This window comes from Gobio gobio, assembly GCF_949357685.1.
Source record: "Gobio gobio genome assembly, chromosome: 17".
In the NCBI taxonomy this organism is placed as follows: domain Eukaryota; kingdom Metazoa; phylum Chordata; class Actinopteri; order Cypriniformes; family Gobionidae; genus Gobio; species Gobio gobio.
The window spans coordinates 13,985,652-14,008,636 of NC_137110.1; the positions used below are offsets into that span (position 1 = coordinate 13,985,652).

The 22,985-nt window shown below is 40.1% G+C and overlaps 1 protein-coding gene across 12 annotated transcripts; it reads right to left on the reverse strand.

Annotated features, from left to right (window-relative positions):
* Positions 1-153: 153 nt before the first annotated feature.
* eif4enif1 (eukaryotic translation initiation factor 4E nuclear import factor 1) lies at positions 154-22,579 on the reverse strand. 12 transcript variants are annotated; one of them, XM_079840424.1, is made up of 20 exons: positions 22,497-22,579; positions 21,915-21,999; positions 21,078-21,214; positions 17,631-17,704; positions 15,741-15,868; positions 15,153-15,427; positions 14,864-15,062; positions 14,607-14,767; positions 13,651-13,789; positions 13,012-13,188; positions 12,561-12,832; positions 11,979-12,053; positions 10,460-10,592; positions 10,257-10,327; positions 5,633-5,766; positions 5,242-5,317; positions 4,945-5,074; positions 2,332-2,667; positions 2,001-2,177; positions 154-1,203 (listed from the first exon to the last, which is right to left on the reverse strand). In XM_079840424.1, the coding sequence occupies exons 3-20, from the start codon at positions 21,156-21,158 to the stop codon at positions 1,010-1,012; spliced, it is 2,832 nt and encodes a 943-aa protein (XP_079696550.1). In that variant the 5' UTR covers positions 21,159-21,214; positions 21,915-21,999; positions 22,497-22,579; the 3' UTR covers positions 154-1,009. The 12 variants fall into 12 exon arrangements, with proteins under 12 accessions (XP_079696550.1, XP_079696545.1, XP_079696543.1 ...); XM_079840419.1 differs by having other exon boundaries at positions 4,933-5,074; XM_079840417.1 differs by having other exon boundaries at positions 11,979-12,050; positions 22,497-22,578.
* Between the last annotated feature and the right edge of the window lie 406 nt (positions 22,580-22,985).

Below are 22,985 nucleotides of genomic sequence, written 5' to 3' on the forward strand. Positions count from 1 at the left end.
AACAACTGCAATAGATATAAAGCCATTTAAATGCAGATTCTTTCCTACTTAACCATCAGAAAAGTATGCTTCTGCATATAATACCTTGAAATCAATGAGTCGGAAAAGCATTTATGTGAATGATTTTTTTTATTTAATTTTTTTATATTTATTAACTATTTGTGCTTCTTAAATTAATAGCACATTACTTAATTTCCAACCCCTGCCACCCTAAAACAAATGTGATTCAGAGCAGTGTTTCTCATACACTGACTAAGAAGACCGGCTAGAGGAAGGATGGGAGGGTTTTTTCTTAAAAAACAAAGAAAACAAAAAACAAAAAAGGAAACAAAGGCACAACTAGCATTCACTTCTTGGGGTGGAAGTGTGTCCCCACTTGCAGAACATTCTGGCTTAAATATTCCAGCAAAAGTTTCAAGGGCATGTATCTCCGAATCAGGGATGCATTTAATCGCTACAGACGTGGACATCTTTCCAACAGAGCAGCCATCAGCAGTGCCGCCCTTTCCCACCGGATCAACCTTCGATGGGAAACATGGAACATTGTGCAGACATTGTGACTGGACAAAGAAAAAGCAACTTTTTGGTTCCTCAACAGCAGGATAACCTTCCCCACAAAGTGAGAAAAAAAAAGAAAAAAAAATTCTATGTACAAGGTGGAAAAAGAAAATCAATTCCCATAATCTGTACAATTCAGGCCTATACATTATTTACTTTACTGCAAAAACTGAATTCAAAACAAACTATGAGAAACTACATTACTTTGTGACAAAAGCGGCAGGAAAAAAAAAACATCTTTTCCCTTTTTTGCTCTCAACTTCAGGCCTTTTCAAAAAAAAAAAAAAAACCAATTCAGCAACTGCAAGGGTTTCAGACAGAGCACAGAAAAATAGACAGGGCTCTGACATCTGTACATAATGGTAGAAATCAAAGTTCAAATCTCTCCATCAAGAGGGTAGTGGGGAAGGGATGTCTTGCTTCGCTCCTGCTGACTGGTCACAGGATGTCATCACGGGCGGAACTCGAGCTCATCAACACTGATCACTTTAGAAGGCATGGAAGGGAGGGGCTGTTGCAGCACGTCAGAACCAAACCACTTGGCCAGGCCCAGAGGAGGGCTACCACCTCTTCGCTGGGAATGGTTTGTCCGATGGGGACCGTGGCTCTGTGACTGGAGGCCTCCTGATGGAGCCACATGCAGACCTGTGAAGAAAATAAATTATACAATTTGCTTCTGGCTGATATTTAGAATTGAGATGATTGGAACTGGCTGATATTAAGCAGCACAACTGTAAGATTGACAGCAAATGTGTGAGCATGTGACACTGAAGACTGCAGTAATGGCTGCTGAAAATCCAGCTTTGGGAACAAAAAGGAAATTTCATAGGAATAAAAAAAAATATTACATTTTAATTGTAAATAGAAAATAATTTTAAATTCGAATAATATTTCACAAAGTTAAGTTAATTTTATTTTGATAAATTAAATGCAGCCTTGGTGAGCATAAAAAAAATTAAAACCAACCAAAAGCCCTATTCGGATGGTAAGTTTCTCATGGGGGTCGTAAGGTATTTAACATTTACAGGGGCTAGTCGGTTCTTGTTTTTCCTCCCACCACCCGCATAAACATCCGCGGCTAAATTACCCACTGTTTTTTGACGAACACCAAGGTTGTGTGGTAATCCATCTTCCTACATTTAATCAGGAAATTTATATCCTAATTTTGATTTATTTAAATCTATTAAATTAAATATTAACTTATTCCAAGCATATGACATTTTATTTACATCAGACAATCATGTGATTGACCACGTGAGCAGCGCATTACTGGTTTTGTGGGACCACAAAACTCGTTCCTCCACCGTGAATAAATCTCCATCCGAATGCACGAGTTATCACTCAGGTGCCATACAAATTTATTTACAGACGTCCACATGAGAAACAATTACCATCCAAACAGGGCTTAACAGTCATTCTAAAAACCCTGGTGCTGTACTTACTGGGTCTCTGCTGTTGTTGAAGCTGTTGCTGCATGACTGCTAACTGCATGTGTGTTCCTGCGGCTCTAGGGGCCATAAGCGGATGACCTGCAGGACCAAGGGGATACAGAGGCTGCCCTAAGAGGGCTGGGGGCAGACCCTGAAGCTGAGACAGGTCTACAGCCTGAGGGAACATGCCTGTTCATGCAGAGAAAGAACAAAAAAAAATTCACCATCTACTGTTCTATCACCAACAGGTATGAATTAATAAATAAATAAAATTCCTCATGTCCAGCAAAGAGTCTTGATTTTCTAGGCCTTTTAGAGATCTACTGAAGTCACACAAACCAACCTGTTTGTAATAATGTGGGTCCGAGCTGTTGAGGCTGGATACCTTGAGCCAGCATCCTCTGCATCACACCGGGGTGAAGCTGGGGTGGAGGTCTGACCAAGGGGACGTGGGGAAGCAGAGGGACTGGATACATCTGGGGTCTGGGGAAGGGAGAAGAGGGCCCTGGGGATAACATGGTGGGAGTGTGGTGGCCAGTTGAAGGAGGCCTGGGTCGGTCTGAGTCTTTACTATGACGATTCTGCACCGGAACAGGGGTGGAGCATGCCTTTACCCCACCTGTCTGAGGACCACTGGTGTCCACATCTTCCAGAAAGGAACTGGGGGATGGAGGCCCATCTATAAATGGAAGGAGAGGTTTTAGGAAAAGAAGAAAAAACATGACAGCTACAATTTTTTCTTAGAGCTGCAGGATGCATCTTTTTAGCATTGATATCGCGATGTGTGCATTGGTGATAGTCACATTGCAGCATGTGCGATGTCAACTAGGGATTGTATAGTTAATGTGATCTGTACGGACCAGGCAGCACCGTTCAAAACAAACGTGACTTTCAGATTAATTGCAAAGTTTAACCACCAGAGAGTGAAAGTTTATCACTTGCACATGTTTTAGGTCCTGCCAGTTTAAACTTTAAAGCGATTTTAAACCATTTGGGCACACAAAGACGCAAAAACTCAATTCGTTACTCGTGCAGCGTTTTCAGAGCCACAAAACCAAATTCCGTTCTCGTCGTGCATTTTGCATGAACAGACACGTACGCATAAAATTATGTACAAACGCCAGTCGTGGTGAGTATCCTCGTAAATACTCAAAACAGTCACTTATGGCTTGCGTGAACGTAAACAATGGAGAAAGTATACGTGTATCGTTATATTGGATCCGTGCATTCGGTCTTAAAGTGACAGCAGCCTAACAGGGTTTTTCCTGGGTCAAAAATGGTCTTCGGTGGTGGCTGACAGACATGGTCATCCATACACACGCGCACGCACGCACAGTAAAAAAGTACCCTACCCACGTGATCTGCAAGCGCAATACTGACAATACATTTAAATAAATTCAAAGAAAGTTTGTAACTTTTGCTTATCTTATTTTGATCCCACATGAAAAAATACTATAGTATATTATAGTAAAATTACTCTAGTAAATACTATAGTGTTTTTGAACCGTACTATAGTAAATATAGCTACTACAGTAAATAAACAAAGTGTAGTAAATACTACAATTTACTGTAGTATCTTTACTAAAGTATGGTTCAAAAATAGTAATTTTACTATAATATACTATAGTATTTTTTCATGTGGGATACCTTGATGTTTGTTTTTTTGTTCCTTATTTTTACACTATTTACTGATAATTGTTTTGGTATATAATCATATCAATATTAAAAAGTAGTATTTAGAAAATGAACAAATAGCCATATACAATTTCATAAAATTATCAGCTAGCTAACAACAACTTTGTTCTGGGTTCACCTCACTCCAGTCTAAACTAAGTGATTTATAGGCTATTTATGTTACTACACATTATTAACATAAATAAGCTGAAAGACTGTGGATAATTAAAACTAACTCTTACAGCCTCTTGCTAAATTGGGTAAGCACACTTGTGTTCTCATTTCAGGTGTTCTGAGTAAATTTAAACGGATTTGTTAGTTCAGTGTTGGACGGATCAGTTCTTCTAAACAGCCGTTAAAATGACTCGGTTTAAAGGAGTCATCAGGTGGTGAATCGGACATTAGCAGACGCGTTGTGTGCGAATCCCGTCTGTTAGAACATCGCGAAAGATTTGTCAACACACAGAAAACACTTCATAACTGGACACGATTTGTTTCCCGTTTATTGAAAGTATGGTTTATGTCAGCTGGCCAGAGAATCAGTCAATGTTTTTTGAGCGCATTTCACACCAAGCGGTAATGAAAGGAAAACATCGTCTGATAGCGCCACGCACGTGCAACATGGATTCGGTGTTCCGACCTTTTGATTTTGATTAACGTAATATGTGAAATATTAGAAAGCAAGAATGCTTATTTTGAAGACAGAGAGCGTGCGAGCGGTGGAGGAGCTCTGATCGTTCTGTCACTCAGTTACAAGCGCAGCATCTATTCTACATCATTCATAAATCACAATAACTCATCAAATAAAGCTTTGGCGGGACAAAAATTTGTTTTGGCGGCCGCCAAAAAAATTTCAATGTAGGAAAAACCCTGCCTAATATACTTGCTGCTGTCGGAGTCATTAATAGTAATCAAACAACAAAATACGTAGAAATCACGTTTGCACTTTACTTAAATGTAAAACACTGCATAGTCTGCACTGTAGGAATTATAATTGGTCTTCGTTCATTGAATTTCTGTACCTGAGCCTGTTTTTCAGGTAAGTCTAACAGTATTATAGCAATATTTAATTTGTATCCTTGTTCTATTGCATTTATCTATGCTTTTAATTTGTTTATTTTCTATGCAGATGCACTCACCTATGAAAACACCCCAAACATTCTAGAACGATTAACACTTTCCAAATAGAGCCATTCATCTGGTGAAACTTTCCAATGTAATACAGCCCTATATTTTTTACCACCCTGCTCTGGTCTCTTGGTGTATTTACATTGTTTCATACCCTCCTGAGAGTTATGAGAGTTCACGGTTTCCTCCTTGCTTCCTGGTCTACTCCCAGGATCATCTCGACTTTTCTCTTTTGACTCGTACATTTTTTTGATCACGGATGTGGGAGTGAAGGATGGAGACAACTGCAGCAGAGAGGAAAAAAAATTAAATGACTGTTTGGTTTATGTTCACTGGTTATTTGGTCAATAGAGGTACATGTAAAGCATTCATAGCATTAAATGGCTCTATAAAGTCATCAGTTGATATAAATACATCAGATGTATGATTAAATGTCATAGATTTGACTGACCACACTAGTAACTGTATTGCCAGGTGAGGTCCGGCCAGGAAGGTGAGGCCCAGGTGAACGGTTCATCCTGGTTTGTCTACAAAACAGGAGATACAGATGTAAATAATGAATGGAAGGGGCTGATAAAAGGTGTGTACAGTGACTTCATGCCATAGTAGTACAGAGTTGTTTGTGTTAATAAATGCATTCAAGCAGGATTCATATCTGGGTAAGGGTATCAGTTTTTTTTTTAAATTGACAGCTCTTAAAACTACAAAATCAAGACAGTCTGATACAAGTTAAGAATGACTGGGCACTAAAAGACATCTCAGGCTGGTTGTACCAAAGCAAGGTACAATGCTTTCAACTTGAATCACTGTGACCTGCTATGGTCTCACATAATCAAAATTACCTGTTGCGAAACACCTTATCGTGAGCCTGTTTGTTGTAGGCTTGTTGGTACTGTGAGCGATTAAGAACTGCCAGATCCTGCTGAAACAAAGCTTCTAGATTGGCCTGGTCCACTCCCATTTGCAAAGCTCTCATCTAAAAAATAAGGAATTAATCTCGAATTAACAAATCGTGCAAAACCAAGGACATACTAGGAGACATTTTCTTGTCATCCCATCAGGCACGTGCACAGGTAGGGCTCATGCCCTTTTTACCCTTACACTCCGAAGTGCCTTTTTTTGGTGGTGGTGTTTTCCCCTTAAATAAATCAATGCTATTGGTCACCATTTATGTCTTTTTTTTTACAAATATTTAGCCAATGAAAGGTATTAAAGCTTGTGACTAAATCTTGTTGGACCCTCAAACTGTCAGTAACCCTCATAACTCCACCCCCTCTATTGTGACTGAATGAACTGAAGTTCTACAGCAGCTGAACAAATTCAAACAAGATTTTTACCCTTGTAAGACCAAGTACAGCGTTTTCTTTACGCAAGTAATAGTGTCTATAAAGGCTCATATTTTATGTATTTGAGGTGTGAGACATGTGAAACCGGAGAGAGAGGGCTAGCAGTTGCAATCTAGTCATAGCCAATAGCCTGTGCATACAGTAGCATTTCAGCTTTTATAAAATGAGATTTTGGCCAAATGTATTTTACAACAGGAAAAACTGAACGCCCACAAAGCTACAACAAACTTTGTAACTGTTGATGAAAACGTACCATTAAAGGTAGGGTAGGTAAGAATGATCTAAAACACTTTTGTCCAAATTTGTTTAAACTTTCTTTATATGTCAATACATAATTCAAATGTAAGTACTCTAAAAAAGAGAGTATAAAAATCGAGTGACTCTAGACTTTTTAATCTGCAATAAACACCGCTCATTATTTTCGTTCGGGCCGAAACAAGTGATTGGCTTGGGCGCCTGTCACTCTCTCGCTACCACGGCTACCACCGCTTTTGCTCCAGGATCTGCCCACATGCGCGCACCCCAGTGTTGCCAAGTCGGGCTACTTCAACACTGTTGCCGCGGGCTGATTTTCATGTCCGCAGGTTGAAGCGACCCCAATTATGTGATATTTTGCCCCGGGATTTGCGAATTTTAGCAGGCAGCCCTACCAAAAAGGCACATATTTTACCCCCCAAATTTTTACCGGAGAAACACGATTGGGCTTGTTTTGGGCTAGTTTTGAGTAGCAATCGGGCGGATTTTGAGCGAAAACCTGGCAACCCTGGCGCACCCGTTTGATTTGAGTATGTATCACTAGCACACGTAGCTGCCTAATATAGCTAACATAACATTTTCTTAGCATAAAGTTACAATGTTATACACTTAGCGAGCCATTAGTAGAGATGATAAATACTCAATATGCTTAGCTCAAGTTGATCGCTGTCGTGTTGAATTTCGCAAAATGTAACTTTAGATAACAAAATGCATGTGTAAAAGCTAGTACACCGCATCCAGGAACTTTTTTTTAGAACTAAGTTAGCTTTAGCTACTACCCTCTGTCTAAACTCTTTTACCATGTTCACCGGGAACTTTACCTGCACGTTTATTTCTGCGGTTTGTTTTTATATTCTCTACCAATGTCTACTGATGCCTTTATCTGTGCGTGTCGTAGACGTGTTGTGTGTGTGTGTGTGTATTTTAAACTTTACCAGTATCGGTATTCTAGCTTGATAGTGAGTACTAAAAGACATCTTATTTGTTTATATTCATAATGATAAAGTTAGATTTTTTATTACATGTGATTCTGACATGTCACTACATGCACTTCTCCGCTCGCCTCAGGTAAATAATGCGTCTTACAGCTGACGGTCGGCGTGGCGCGTTCATGTGTTTTGGGGGCGTGGCTTTGAAAAGAGCCCAGAAGGGAGAAGGTGGAGTGAATGGAAATAATGAGCTGTCTTTAAAACAGTCGTGAGAGGTCTACAGACACTCAATTTTCATACTTTCTTTTTCAGAGTGCTTACATTTTAATTATGTATTGATATATAAAGAAAGTTTAAACAAATTTGGAAAAAAGTTTACCCAAATCCTACCTACCCTACCTTTAATGTGATGTCGCCGTTTTAATGACTGACAAAATGCACGTTCAAATTTGATCTTTGATTTACAGATACACTTAATTTTAGGGCTGCAACAACAAATCGATAAAAATCGATTATTAAAAGAGTTGGCAACGAATTTCATTATCGATTCGTTGTGTCGCGCGACTATTATGCCCGTCAATAAGACGGAGATGTTTTGAGTATAAAAATAGCACGGTTGAGTGCAAAGCTGAGTGGAAGCGGGCGAGCCGTGCTGTACCAGCGCCATTAATATATTGAGTGTGTTCATTGCAGCAAAAGCGACGCGACATGGCATGGGAGCACCACCGTGGGGATTCAGCACCTAAAACGAAAACATCTAGGAGTCCTTGATGAGGAGGAAGGGAGTTCAACAGCAGGGCAACGTTAATGCTGCCTTCACGTGCCTTCGAGTTTCCTAGGTAAACATTGCACATGAACGCCCTCACATTTTGAAATTTGAATGCAATGCGCTCGTAATCACGACTTCAGAAGTCGGAATCACATTTCTGATAGCACGTGAAGGCAGCATTAGTCACTACAAAATCCCACTTTTGTTCCGTTTGGAAGTGAGGAGCGTGACGTCCCTCCAGTAGCTCTTCTGGTGCTTGTTTACTCGTTATCCAGCTTGACAAGCATGACAAGTTAGCGTTAGCTTGTTAATAACAGTAGTAAAGCAGGGGTGGTATAGTTTGCAAGACTAAAGACACGTTTTTATTCACTTGCCTTTTTTGGCCCATTCATTTTTCAATCTGTTGCTATGTTAATTTCGTTGACAAATAATTTTCAGTATTTTAAATCAACAACATTTTTCAAAGACAAAAACGAGACGAAAATCAACCAGCTTTGAATGACAAAAACTATGACCAATATCTATTGTCATTTTCGGTCAGCATTCGGTCTTAAAGTGACAGCAATCCATTAACCTGCTTCCATTTGTGCTCTTAATATTAATCAAACAACAAAAGACAGAAAATCACCTCTTTAGTTTTAATAAGGATTCATTATATTTATTATACATAAATTATTTAATCTATATTTAATCTATAAGGAATGTTGTATGCAAGTTGTTATAAAGAATGCATATCATTCATTGAAAATAAGACATTGTGTTCTTCTTTAGGAGTAGTTTTATTTAATTGTTACATAATATTTTTTAATATGTCACAGCAGTTAAATCTGTGTCTGGATTTAATATCATTCATATTAATAGGTTAATACAGTAGATGTTTTCTCTAGGAGTATATAATAGGTTTGAACATTTTAGAGAAATTCGTAAAGCATTACAATTTAACTAAACCCATTAATTTTGTTTGAGTGTGTGCGTCTGAGTGTAGTGTAGAGAACAAGTTCGAACATCCTGTCAAGTTCTGATTAGTATTTTTCTTTATTAAAAAAAATTATAGATTTATTGTAGCAACCTGTGCACTTTTTGCACTGAATTTGCACTGTCAGTTCTTTTCTTGAATAAAGGATTAGAAATTAAATGTTTTTTTTTTTTTTATCCGATTAATTGAAGAAATAATCGACAGATTAATCGTTAGTTGCAGCCCTACTTAATTTATTAACATATTATGGTTGCATGTTTAATTCATGTTTAAGCGGTTTAGATGCACGCATTTCACTAGCTGGCTAATTTTTGAATCTTGTATTCTATACTCTCCGCTCGTCTTCACATAGTAAATGTTGTCGTTTACATTAAGTGCAAATAGGTCACCTTTTTCACTAAAGGGCTGGTTGGGCCAGCCAAATTTACAGAAGACACCAGATTACTTACAGTGACCAGATTACTTAATAGTGTAGGGGTAAAAGTACATGGTTCGAAGTTGAGACACAAATCGAGGTTTGAATCCACATTTGCTGAACTCGCTCTACTCCCATAGGTATAGTTTCTTTGGATCTAACCAAATTGAAAATTGAATGGTCTAACCCAAATTCAAGTTATGAAGACACAATGGATTTATATGATTAACAGATTTACAACGACGCACACAGTAGTAAACGCGGATGTTCAAATGCTTGCGTGACACATGAAAACATCATGAGTGAGTAAATGCAGAATTAATTTTTGGATCATATGAGCTAAACATTTACAGTTTGGGAATGGTAATTGATACACTTTCTTGCAATTATAACTGTGATTGATGCATTGATCATCCGAAGCGCAAGTGCTGGAACGGCACTCAAAGTGAAAGCACAAACATTTAAAAATCACCACATCACATTTAGTTTTAGTAGTATGATTATTCAAAGCGTTTTAAATGGTTTATTCTTATATGTACAGTGCATTAACAGCAGGAGAAGTGGGACATAGAGAGCACCGGGAGAGTCTGTGCCCATTATTTTGGCTTAAAATAAATTGCAATACGTATTGTCTCATGAGTTCAGTATCGCAATTTGTATCGAATCGTGACACGTGTATCCTTACACCCCTACATATAGACTTTGAATTAACAGGCATTTTTATTCATTTATAAAAAACACATTTTAAATATCAGCCTTTAGTATTTGAATTGTACCTGCTGTGCATTTCTGGCCCGATGCAGGTCTGGAATTTGATCTAACATAGTGTGTGGACCAGCAGGAAATCCTGAGATTCAACAAAACAAATAAATAAATGGGTGAGGGTCATGAATGTCATTTAATGTTTAAATGTTATGCCATGTTTCGCATTCAACATCCCAACGTTGGATTAAAATCAGTAACATTTCATTCCCCTCACCTGCCGCTGGTGGCATGCCTGGGAAAAAGTCCTGCATAGGGGCTCTCTGTGAGAACAGTGGGGGAGAAGCACGATGATGTATGAGGCCAGGCACAGGTGCAGGAACAGGGCCGTGAGGAGCAACCAACAATTCCTAAAGCACAAAAGCACATCATCTTACATTCTTTGTCAACACCCACAACTTTACTAGAACAGTGTTTTAATAACATTTATATCTTGCTCTTATTGCATAAGCGAAGTAACCTGCTACAGCTCCACAGTTAAGGCTGATTTATAATCCTGCGTCAGACCTATGCCGTAGGCTATGCGTCGGTTTTCATTTATATTTCTGCGTCATTCTCATCGTCGACATGTAATGCAGTGTCCACGGGCATGTTGATGGCGTTACCCATAGACTGCAAAAAAAGATGGGCGACGCACCTTCACGCTCATCCATTGTAGAAAAGTGAACCAGCCAATGTCCCAATATGGCGGACTTCTTGTGCTAATTCGGGACCAGAGCTTGAAGTGGAGCCAAGGTATCAAGGCACCGCCCACACTCCCGCAGAATCAGTTAGTACAAATTACTGCTGAACAACTCATTATGCCGGTGTGAAATAAACAGTTATGGAAATGTAGAAATAAAATTAAAGCTCGAATCTCCTCCGAAAACCCAGAAAAAAAAAAAAGAAAAAAAAATTTTGGTTGGTGCTGCGCTCAGAAGCTGTCAACCATGACGTCACACCCCCATTTTTATAGCATCAAAGATTTAATTAAAACCAAACTTATAAAAAAAAAACTTGAATTTACATTAGCATGATAAATACCTAAAATGAAAACATTTGAAGTGTAATTCGATTTAGTTTGTCTCAAGTCCCAATTGATTACATGGAGAGGGCAGAGTTTATTACCTATACTGGGACCAGCCCTCTGGGGGTGGGGGGGTGTACAGTATCAAGGAAAAGCCGAGGAAGCCGCAGCTTATGTACATTGTCTGAGAAGCAGCAGTGATGGCGACAAATACAGCAATATTTGTTGCAGCTTGAGTTGTTAAATATCAAAGAACAGATAATTTATAATCCACATGCTGAAAAGCGACGCATCGCAGATTTTATTTTACCTGAGGGAGGGGTTGTAGCAGACCAAATCACACCACATTGTTACATTTTTGGAGAGGTGCACATCGGGCTTCGCCATAGGCTAAGCATGCTACACAGCCTACGGCGTAGGTTCGGCACAGAAGTATAAAAGCAGTCTTTAGTGAAAGCTGACATTGCTTCATTTTGCCTCAACACTACAGAATAGATGTCAATTAAATAGAGAAAATAGACTGGTCCCTCAGCTTTTAAAAAGAAATTGATTTGTGCGCATGAACTTCTGGTTATGCATTACCGACAACAGTTTACTACATTTTTTAGCAGTAATTTACAGACAGTCACATCACTAGGCTTACTGATGTCATGACAAATATAAATTAGTGACAGAGCTTGTATTGAACAAAGAGAACATCTTCAACAATGAAAAGGGTGAGACTGATCACCTGAAAGATGTTTTTCTGCTGAGAGGCTGGTACAGGTGCCTCTGATAAGGACACAAGAGCAGGATCCACTGACTGCTGAAAAGCAGGGGAAAAGTGTCAACAGCAATTTAACAGTTGCAGTCTGAACCAGACAAAAACAGATCGGATAGTATGCATGCCATTTGGTCCATCATGTTTTGTTAGCTCATGTCACAAACACTGATGGCATCTACATCATACCAGCAACGGCTTGAGCACAAAGTGTTAAAAACAGAGCATGTAAAAATGTTCTGTCAGAGCAGGATACGCCAAGACATGCAAGCAAAAGTTCACTGACTAGTCAGCCACAACTGCCAAACACAAATTTATGCCCATCACTAGTCAATAAACAAACACTCATTTACGATCCCAGACCAACTAGCAAGTAAACAGCACTTGCTTGAGTTGCATGCAAAGCCCAATGAGGCAGGTAATACTTGAGTGTAACAAGCTGGGCGACCAATGCGTGCGTTTCAGTCTCACATGCAGCTTTACCTGAAGCTGGACAGCATGCAGCAAGCACTTTTAAAACCATGCAAACATAACCGACAGCTGCATACTTACATTGCTTCCGCTGGCTTTGGGGTGAGTGGGCAGGGTTCCACTTGCCTTCATGGTGCTCACTAACTTATTAAATGCAGACATGTCAGGGTCTCGTGGCCGTGACACAGTCCCAGTTCCTCCCGTGAGAGCCTCTTCCAAGTGCTCTGCCATGAAGGGAGTTCCCCCACCTCCACTGGACTGCCTTTGAGGTAATGGAGCCGGTTCAGGCTGCACCTTGAGGCCCTTCAGACCCACCTCCACCTCTTCCAGAGACAATACCACCCCTGAGTTCGCTATAAGCAGGCAGACAGAAAAAGGCTTTACGTAAAATGTATTAATTATGTGGGGAAAATTTTACATTCTGCATTAATGGACAGCAGGCCACAGATACTGCCTATGTATTAAACCACTGTAAAAATTAAAAAAACCTTATCCATTATTTTATATGTAAATTTTACAGGATGCTACTCACTGCTCTCCTTCAGGTGAGCCTTGTTGACATTCAGGCTGGACAGTAAAGGTTTCAGGTCAATATTGGCTTTATGCAGCAGCTCCAGTATGTCCACCTTCTCCTTGCGTTCCACTGAAGAAATGGGGGTGAAGTACAAAGATGTACCCTGATTCAGAGATCCTGTATGAGGATCCAGACCTAACACACAACAAAAAACAATTGTTAACAAAATATCCCAGTAGAGATTGACTGATGCATAAGCCACCAATGTTTAACTTTTTTTTTTATACATATATTCATTTTTCAGTTAGCATTTACACTACCATTTAAATTGTTCAAATTTATTATTTATAATTAAATTATTTATATTTATATGTTATATATTTATAACATTTATTCAGCTAGGATGCACGAAACGGATCAAAAGTTTTGCACTTTCTATAAAAAAGAAAATTCAGAACAAATGTATCACGTCTCTCTTCATCACATAAAAATACTGAGCAGTACAATTGTTTAACGCTGAATTTTCTATGTTGATGCACTAATTTAACGCAAAAATACTAAGCAGTACAATTGTTTAACGCTGAATTTTCTATGTTGATGCACTAATTTAACGCAACCTTGAAAAACAAGGTGAAGAGAATTGTACAGGAGAGTTACCTGCTAGCCTCTCTAACTCCTCATGCGGTGTGGAACGTAGACTACTGGAGCGGCTGCCAGACGGACTCCTGTTACTGGAGAACCAGCGGCTGAAACGACTGGCCATGACTGGACCCTCAGCAAGAACATCTTCAATCATCTGTAGGAAAGAAAGAGGAGCACTTGTTTAAACTGTTATAGCATTGAATCAAGAAACAGCCGTGGGGACTGGATGACACTTACGTGAAGAGTGTCTGCAGACTGCTTAGCGCAATGGGGTGAAAAATGGCCATTGTGGAGCACTGTTTCATTTACAAGACCCCCCCCCCCCCAAAAAAAAAAACCCCTCCAAAATGAATTGGCACAACCAAGATGTACAGCCAATCCCCCACCTCCCACTCAACAGTATCAATATTATCCTTACAAATGAGATGGGCATAAATTTGCATTTCATTGAGCTTTCTGTATAACCAACATATAGCTTGACACCACACAACCTACTTCACAACAGTCGTCAGCAGCAACATATGAACCTTAAACAGTCCAGCTGAACCATTCTGAAAAATCACCAAATAACCACCTAATGTTACATTAACTCATGTAGCAGACGCTTTAATCCAGAGTAACTAACAATTGAGGAGATATTCACAATCGATTCCTTATATACAGTCACATTTGGAGACATCAGAAGGGCTGCAATACAAAACTGGCCAGAAAATGACTACTACTAAAGAGATCAATGTAAAAGAGCACAGTACAGAGCAGAGCAGAGTAAAAAGGCTTAGATTAAGTACAGAGTATAGTATAAAAAGTGCCCAGAAAGTACCTAATAACCACATCATCTGATGGACCAAACATTTCTCAACCCCCAAAAAAACCTTGTGTGATTTGTTGTTGTCTATTACTTCTCCCTTTAAGACAAGCCAGATATTTGTGTCTATCACCCTTAGAAGCATGCAGTGCTCCCCATATCTTACCGAAGCCAGACCAGGCATGGTCTTTTCAAGATTGAAGAACTCATTGAAGTCAAATTCTCCAGGGGTTTGCTCCGGAAGAACCTCAGCATGTGGAACCTCTTGATCAGCTCCTGACTCTTGAACTACTCCAGGGTCCGCAGAGAGACCACCATTACACTCAACTATAGGTGTGGAAGATTGAGAAAAAATAATTAGCACACTGATAGATGTAACAGGAAACGCTTAAGAAACACTTCTGAGCATTTTACAGTACATGCCTTCTTTAAAAGAGTCTGGCTTCTTCCTGGAACGTTTGGTCCTCCGTCTGTCATCCTCCAAGATCTTGTCATCAAAGCCAATGAGCTCAATGGTCTCAGACTGACTAGTGGGTCCACCCGAGAACCACTCTGGCTCCTCTTCAGCATACGAGTCATTTCTTCTTCTCTCACTGAACACTCTTTTGTCCCCGAAGTCTCTCTGTAGTAGAACACAGAAAACTAAGTTTTATTCTTTGAACAACGCAATAACAGCAAACCATTCTTTTGAATCTAGCCCATAGCACAATACCCTAAATCTCTTGTCCTTAAAGTCACGTTCTCGGTCTCGCTCCCTCTCCTTGTCAACTCGTGCGTCCCTCTCAAATACACGTGAGGCCATGATGCGGCCACTCCCTATGCGACGTGCTCCCCCCAAACGGAGTGACTCATTTTCTTTGTTCTCCAGAGGGCTGATGGGGCGGCGAGGGAGGGCAGTGGGTGCCACTTGACAACCACCGCCAAAACTACGACGCTGAGGACTAAGAACCACCTCCAGATCATCATCTTTTATACGTTCCCGAGGATCTGGGGAAGGCAAAGTTAATTTAGGTGTGGGAAAAACAAAAAGGTTTTGATCAGGGGTCTCCAAACTCGGTCCTGTAGGGCCACTGTCCTGCAGAGTTTAGCTCCAATCCCAAATAAACACCTAAACCAGCTAATCAGTGTCTTACAGGGGCTTAGTATAACGCTAATTAACTGGTTCAGGTGTGTTTAATTGGGGGTTGGAGCTAAACTCTGCAGGACAGTGGCCCTCCAGGACAGAGTTGGGAGACCCCTGGTTTAGATAAATACATTTTTTTAAAAAGAGAAAGAAAAGACCAAGTTCTTGTCCAATTACCAGCAATTCTGCGTTTCAGAGGAACTCTATCGTCTGCGTAATCTTTCTTGTATCCTTCTGCTGGACAGCTGTTTTCTGAAGAGGGATATAGTGAGGCATGCCATTTTTCAGGGTCCCAGACCCCATCACTATGAAGGAGACAGTACAATCAGCACATACAAGGCTTACGTTTTCAATATAAGCTCATTTAAAACAACAGTCAGTAACATCACAAAGCCAGGCTCACACTGTAGGATTTTGGCCACGATTTGGCCGTCTGAGATAACTGCTGAGAATCCTAAAATATGCCTCTGATCCTAGGCCAAAAAGTCTTTAAATCGGCTGTTGGCAAGCATGTCAAACTAGCGATCACTGACTTGCAATCAAATTTTACCTCTTTACTTCTGGCAGTGTGGCTTCTCCTACGACACTTGTCAAATTGCAAAACAATAACAGAACTTGATGACAATTAGTGAGAGACAAAGCATCTCTTGCTCCATATAGTCTTTTCATTTTTCTTTTCAAGACAAGACATGCTCAATTAAACACTCGAGTTTTTGATTGCTAGCCATTTTAATCCCACATGTAAATGCGGCTCACAAGTCTCCAAACACATCACGGATTGATGAAGTAAATCTCTGTACGAGTCTTATGCGTGTCCATTTTTAACACGTCTTGACTGCCGTACAGTCTGACAATGACAACAGAGATCCCACAGTGTGACATGGCTTACAGCAGGGATCATGTTTGTATAGTCTGACAATAGGGATGTGCGAGACTATTTGACTAGTCGATTAAACAATACTGCAGCTGCTAGTTGAAATACTAGCAGATAACATTTGTACAAAAAAATATAATTTTTACGCTTTATATTTTTACAAAGGCTCGGTTTAAATTACCGTCATGTTAATGTTACATTTTAAAAAGTGTATATCTGGAGCGAATTAGTCAGCTGCAAAATTTCAGTTTGAGCATAAATTAAATTAGTCTTTGCGCTCATCCTGACAAGCACCAGTCGTGAAGGACTATTATCAATCATACAGTGTGAACCCGGCTTAAGAGTATTCAAATAAATGAGTGTTGGAAATTAACTAATACTGGAAAGCAACTAAAGAACCACTGACAAAAGTAGGACATGACAACACTAGTTGTCAATACCTAAAACAAGACAATGAAAAGCTTAATGTTTAAACGCAAAGTATACTTTGGCCATCCACGTTCTGCAACGGCCTGTGCACTGTCCGCGTGATGTAATTTTAGTCATCATGAAGTTCCGCGGACAAATCGTGGGGTGCACACTGTGCGCGTGCAGCCCAATTTTTGCGTCAGCACGAACGGTGCATGTACAACAGCGCATGCTCATGGTGAATGTTAAGACAAAAGTCTACTATGTGGCAATATGCAGTTGGGATGCATTATGCAGTAGTCGAAGAGTGCAGAAAGAGCGATACAAAAACACACTGTTCCAAGAACAGTAAATGCAGAATATCTTTGTCCATTTTTGTTTTGGTTCTTGTTCTAAACTTGGCATGCAATGAAAGATCCACTAGTTTTCTTCCATCCCTCTGATTGAATGTCCTGTATATGACATCTCTGTGCTGCCCTCTGATGTCTGGTAGAGTATTAAAAACTGGTACAGTATTGTCGAACTCGTTCATCCATGGTTGAGTATTCTTTGAAAGCGGGGTCACAACTGTGCGCGAGACAGAGAGGAACGCAGGAAAATGAAGTATACATGGGCCTTTAGGTATACTGGAGGATGTGCAGCAGGAGCCAAAAAAAATTAAAAAAAAAAAAAAAAAAAAATCACACTGATGTTCTTTTCCTATGATCTTCTTTTGCAAGATAATATGGCGCCACATTCATAATTATTCAAACTGAACATGCAAACAAACTAAATAAGAGGTTCACCTGTCATATTTCTCTGAAAGACACTCTGGCCTCTCATTGGAAACGGGCAGTTCTTTGATTTCCATAAGCTCTTCCTGCAAAAACAGACATTTGATTAGCAGCATGAAGAAACGTTTCCGCAACTAAAAAAAAAAAAATAGGGTGCTTTCATACTGCCAAATATGGTGCACACCTGGGTTCGTTTGTCAGAGTTTAGTTCAATTGGATGATGTGAACGCTGTTTTCCAAATTCAAGTACGCTTTATGTGAACTCAAGTATGGCTCACTGCTTAGATGCATGTAATTGTACTAAATCACAGAAGTGAACTGCTATTGTATTGAAGCCATATGATTTGGTAAAATTATTAATTCTCGATCATTTTCCTGCAGCGGGACTGATGCACAGAAAGTACATCTCATTTCTGCTTGTCTTCAACAGAAATGTTCCCCCGCCTTCCATAGAACATTTGCAGTACATTCATGGATTCTGTGTCATGTTTGTCACAAATAGTACATACTGTTAATAAATAAAGCAGAAATGTGCATTTTGACACCACCATCTGCATCGTTACATAACAGGGGGTAAACAGCTGCTACTTTAATGACGCAAACATACAACGCGGTTCAAACCCCATAAATACAGTGTGCAATCTAACCAAGTGTGAAAACACCCCTCGAAATTGGAAAACAATTAATCCGTGTATGAATTTCTCCCTTTTCTTTTTATTTGACCTTGTATCGTTTAATCAAAATGTCATAACTGGCCCTTCCGGTGAAAGGACTCCTCTCTGGTGATGTATGCCAGACTTCTCCAATCATTTAGTCTGCTTAAACCCAGCACCTGCAAGATAGCTCACGTTCCTCGGTCTCCACTTCTGAGGATAATCTATTTCAGTCGGCGGTACGTCACATTACGGAAGTTTCGCTACTTCCATTTCTTTGCGACTTTAAAAGGACCTGTTCTTCGTGATCCCATTTTTCAAACTTTAGTTAGTGTGTAATGTTGCTGTTAGAGCATATATAATACCTGTAAAATTATAAAGCTCAAAGTTCAATGCCAAGCGAGATATTTTATTTAACAGAAGTTCCCTTTCAAAGCCTACAGCGAACGGCCGGTTGGGACCACAACTCTGTACATCCTGCTTTAATTACGTCAGTAGAGCAGTTTGTCGACTAACCTCCGCCCACAAGAATACGCAAAAAAGGGGGCGTGGTCTTGTTGCTCCCGCGTGGATAAGAGGAAGTGTTGCGTTTGTATATTTTGTTTGTCGCCATGTCGTCGAGACGCTGTTATTCACCTTTGTTTGGCTTTCCCAGGGACGCTGTACTTAGAGATCATTGAGCGCATGCATCCCCGTTATGGTGAGAGGCGTGACCTTTCCGGTAACGTGCGCTCTGCGTGCACTAAACTGCTGTCGAATCACAACACGGGAACCGCTGGCACAATCAGAACTCGTTACGTGTTTCTGAAGGAGGGACTTCATAGAACAGGGAAATCTTTCAAGCCGTTTTGAGGACAGTGAAAACAGCGGTATACAGATAAGTAAATTGTGTGAAAAATACTGTGTTTTTTTACACGTGAAACATGAACACATGTTATATTGCACACTGTAAACACAATCAAAGCTTCAAAAAAACACAAAAAACGGGACCTTTAAAGCTTAGTTTCATTATATGGTCTTTTATATGGTAGAACATCTCAGGGTGTGTTATCAATTGTAGTTCGGTTTGCTTGGTACAGAACAAAAAAAAAAAAGTCCTGGTCCGTTGTGTGTACAGATTGACATTTTTATCACCGAACTTAAAGGCATAGGGATCAGTGATGCGCGGGTCAATGTATAAACAACCCGCACCCGACCGACGTTTTCAACTAACCCGCCCGCAACTCGGACCGCAAAAAAAAAGAAGAAAATATTGTACCCGACCCGCTTCCTGACCCGCATTTTTTAAAAGTAGTAAATGCTCATCGTAGCTCATTGGGCCATTGAGAAAATGTGTCAGGCCCTGGCGTGGTGCTCAGAGGTGCAGCGGCGAGAGCAGGCAGTTCTTGAGGCGGCCCATCATTTTCCATTTCAGCTCCAGATGCATATTATTGATGAACGCGATGTTTATGTTTCGACCCGGCTTGAAGAATTCATCAGCCCACATTTGGAAAACATTTGGAAAAGTGTGAAAGCCCTTAGGAGCGCAAACTGTTATTTTTCTGAATGCTGTATGATATAGCCTAGTGTTATGTAATACAGGCTTGATTTTTATCATTTATTTCGTTTAATTTTCTTAACAATTAAGATGCTGCATGTGTTTATCCAGTCTAATCGAAGTGTGCGTCTCTCCCCCGACTTTCCCAACAAAAATCCCGCCCCCTCTCAGAAAATACATAAAACTGACTTTAAATGCGTTTAAAAGTAGCCTATTAAAATGGTACAATGGCATTGCTCAGTTCAACGTTTTGGGAAATCGGGCATTTTGTCCCGCGTCAGCATTTATTCAAAAGTTAATAACGCTCAACATTCAAAAGGTAAATAAGGATTTATTGACGATCCGACCGACCGTGACCCGAATATCATTAAAAATATTTTTGGATGACTCGTAACCGCGGGTAACCGCGGGTGGCCGCGGGCACCCGCTCATTTTGGATCAACCCGCGCATCACTGATAGGGATATGTTCACAACCTGTTTGGTTGGCTTTTATGACATATTGCCTATTTTGAGACGGAACTTACCGAACATCCAAAAACTGTGTGCTGGGATAAATGCACTCATTGTATGTGCGTAGCCAACATATGATGGTATTTTGACCGGCTTATACAACATTTAAAAGGAGTCAAAACAGCAGCAGCAATCCCTCCGTCACACACAAACGAAGATCTGCTGTAAGGAGATGCGGTTCTGATACCTGTACTGAACTGTGATGGGCAACATTGTGACTATGACGAGAAAAAAAAAAAACAGGTATGCATGAGCATTCTGTCCTTTTTAGGGGTCTTATCTTCCTGTTTTTGGTCCGTTTACATGTCTTTGGTCCGTGTTGCGTTCATATATCACTCGAACCGCACCAGAGTTCATTTGGAAGCGGACCAAGACCCATCTTTCCAGTGGTCTCGGTCCGCACCAGGGTGGTAGCGTTCACGCTTATTCAAATGAACCGCACTAACAGCGCAATTGCACCAGGGTTTGTTTTAATCGAACCAAACATGCCAAGTGTGAACACAACCTAAAAGATACAGTATGGGTTCAAAGTATATCACACTATAATAATCAGTCCCGCCACTGACTGTTTTGATGCCCTAAGCGCAAACACGGCGTTCGCGAATTTGTAGAGCGGGCGGGGGATGGGGCATTTTCTTGTGGTGCCCCCCTGAGCACTTGGTGCCCTACGCGCAACGCGTGATGGGAGCGGCGGCACTCATAATAATCAGAAGACAAATTTGTTCCTCATAAGAGGTCTCTTAAGGGATTGTTCTCACCTTGGTATATCTATAGGCGGAGGTCACTACTGAGTCCTTCATTGCGTCCACCATGTTTTCACCATTTTCATCCTTCTCCATGACTCAGGTGGGTGGTCACACAGAAGTGAAACCCCAATATCAGACACTCTGGGCACCTGTGAATGAGATTCTAAAGCATTGATCAAACTGCCATGTTAATGTAGTGTACCTTTATTTGTATGATACCAAATTTATACCGAAGAGGTGGCACAGAAGCGCCTCTGAAGAGGCATTTAGGAGTCTTCACATAGACTGTTTAATGCTGCTGAGAGGTGACAAATGTATTTACACTTATAGTATATATACTTTCAAAGTAGGGGCTGAGAAGTGGGTCAGAACAAACATAATTTAGTGGCTTTTATGAGGCACTGAGTCTTCACACTGAATTTTCAGCAGGCACAGAGCAGCCTTAACTTGGCTGTGTGAAGATTGCCTTAAGCCCCAGAATACTGCAAAATACATTAAACTAGCTCACCAGATCAAAATCAGTGAGTAATTGAGTGTGTGTATATACAAACAGGCTGCAAGCATCTTAGGAACTACATCAATCTTTCAAAGCATAGGGGAACATCAAATTAAATTTAACTTGAATCTATTTTAATGCGGATTCAAAGTCGTCGGGAATTAAAATGATCAGGTAAATGTCTGGCTCCCGTGTAATCTGAGTAGCTGTTGTATTAGCAAATGACGAGGCAGACAGCAAACAATCTACAGATTACTAATCAGCCTAATGCAGTAACATTAAAATACAATCTCTTACACGAGTCAGTTTTGAATAAAAAACAAGCTGCTTTCTCAGTTTATTGATGAACTCACCTGATATTTGAAACGGTGTCACAACACCTCCACTCTCCCCGCTTGGATACCCCAGTTAGCTTCTGGCTACCGGTCCTATACCAAACTACAAGAGATGCTGCAGTCAGTCCAGATTTCAGGACGCAGTTGAAGCTTCCTGCTTAAAAATAAAGCTTTTCGCTTGACAGGAGGTTCGGTTACCGCTTGTCAATCCAGATTTAATAGCTAATTGACAGAGAGAAGCATTTCATTAGCAAACTGGCTAAACTCTACAAGCCGACGCAGAGGATTTACTACAGGTCTTATGGACAAACGGCTCTATTTGTACCTTTTCCGTTTTTTTATTTAAATTTTGGTTTATTTCTCCTTTGGGTTTCTTCGTGCGAGCGAATGTTTTTTTTTAAATTACGTGTTTGTTTATGTATAGGCTAGTGAGTCGGGTTAGCAGGCTAGGAAACTTATTAACAATCATAAAGCTGCACGACGCACATAAAAAAGCGCGTCAATACACTAAAGCTCACATATATTAGGACCAATTCCGGCAGAAAACAGGGTTCTGCCACTTAATTAAAGCTTGTAGTGCGACCCCAACAATCAATGTACCTCGGGGTACTTTCTCTGAGCTCTCTCTTTCGTCTCTGTTCAGTCGCAGAGCGGCGAATTTCTTCAGATCTCTGACTGGTTCTGAGAGAGGCCCCAATCAAGGATTATATAGTGTCTAATCACGCCTTCTTTAAAGTTTCAAGAAACCAACGCTTCCATTTGATTATAATTTCGAATTTAATAACACAGAACACCAGACTGTTTGGTTAGAAGTGTGTATTTTATACAACAGGGTTGACAAGAGTCATTTTACAATTTTAGAGCAAGAATACATTTCAGGCAATCCACGTGGCCACCCATTTTAAATTGTAGTCACGTGACGGGATTTAAAACGTTGTATTGCGTTGCATGATTTTTTATTTACACGATTTTGGCTGATGTTAAAAGTGTTAAAATACGTTTTTTCTGCTATTTATCCAATTCAATATGTATAGTCAAGATGGAATTTGTATTTAGTTTATTTTTCACACAAATAATACGTAGTTAGTA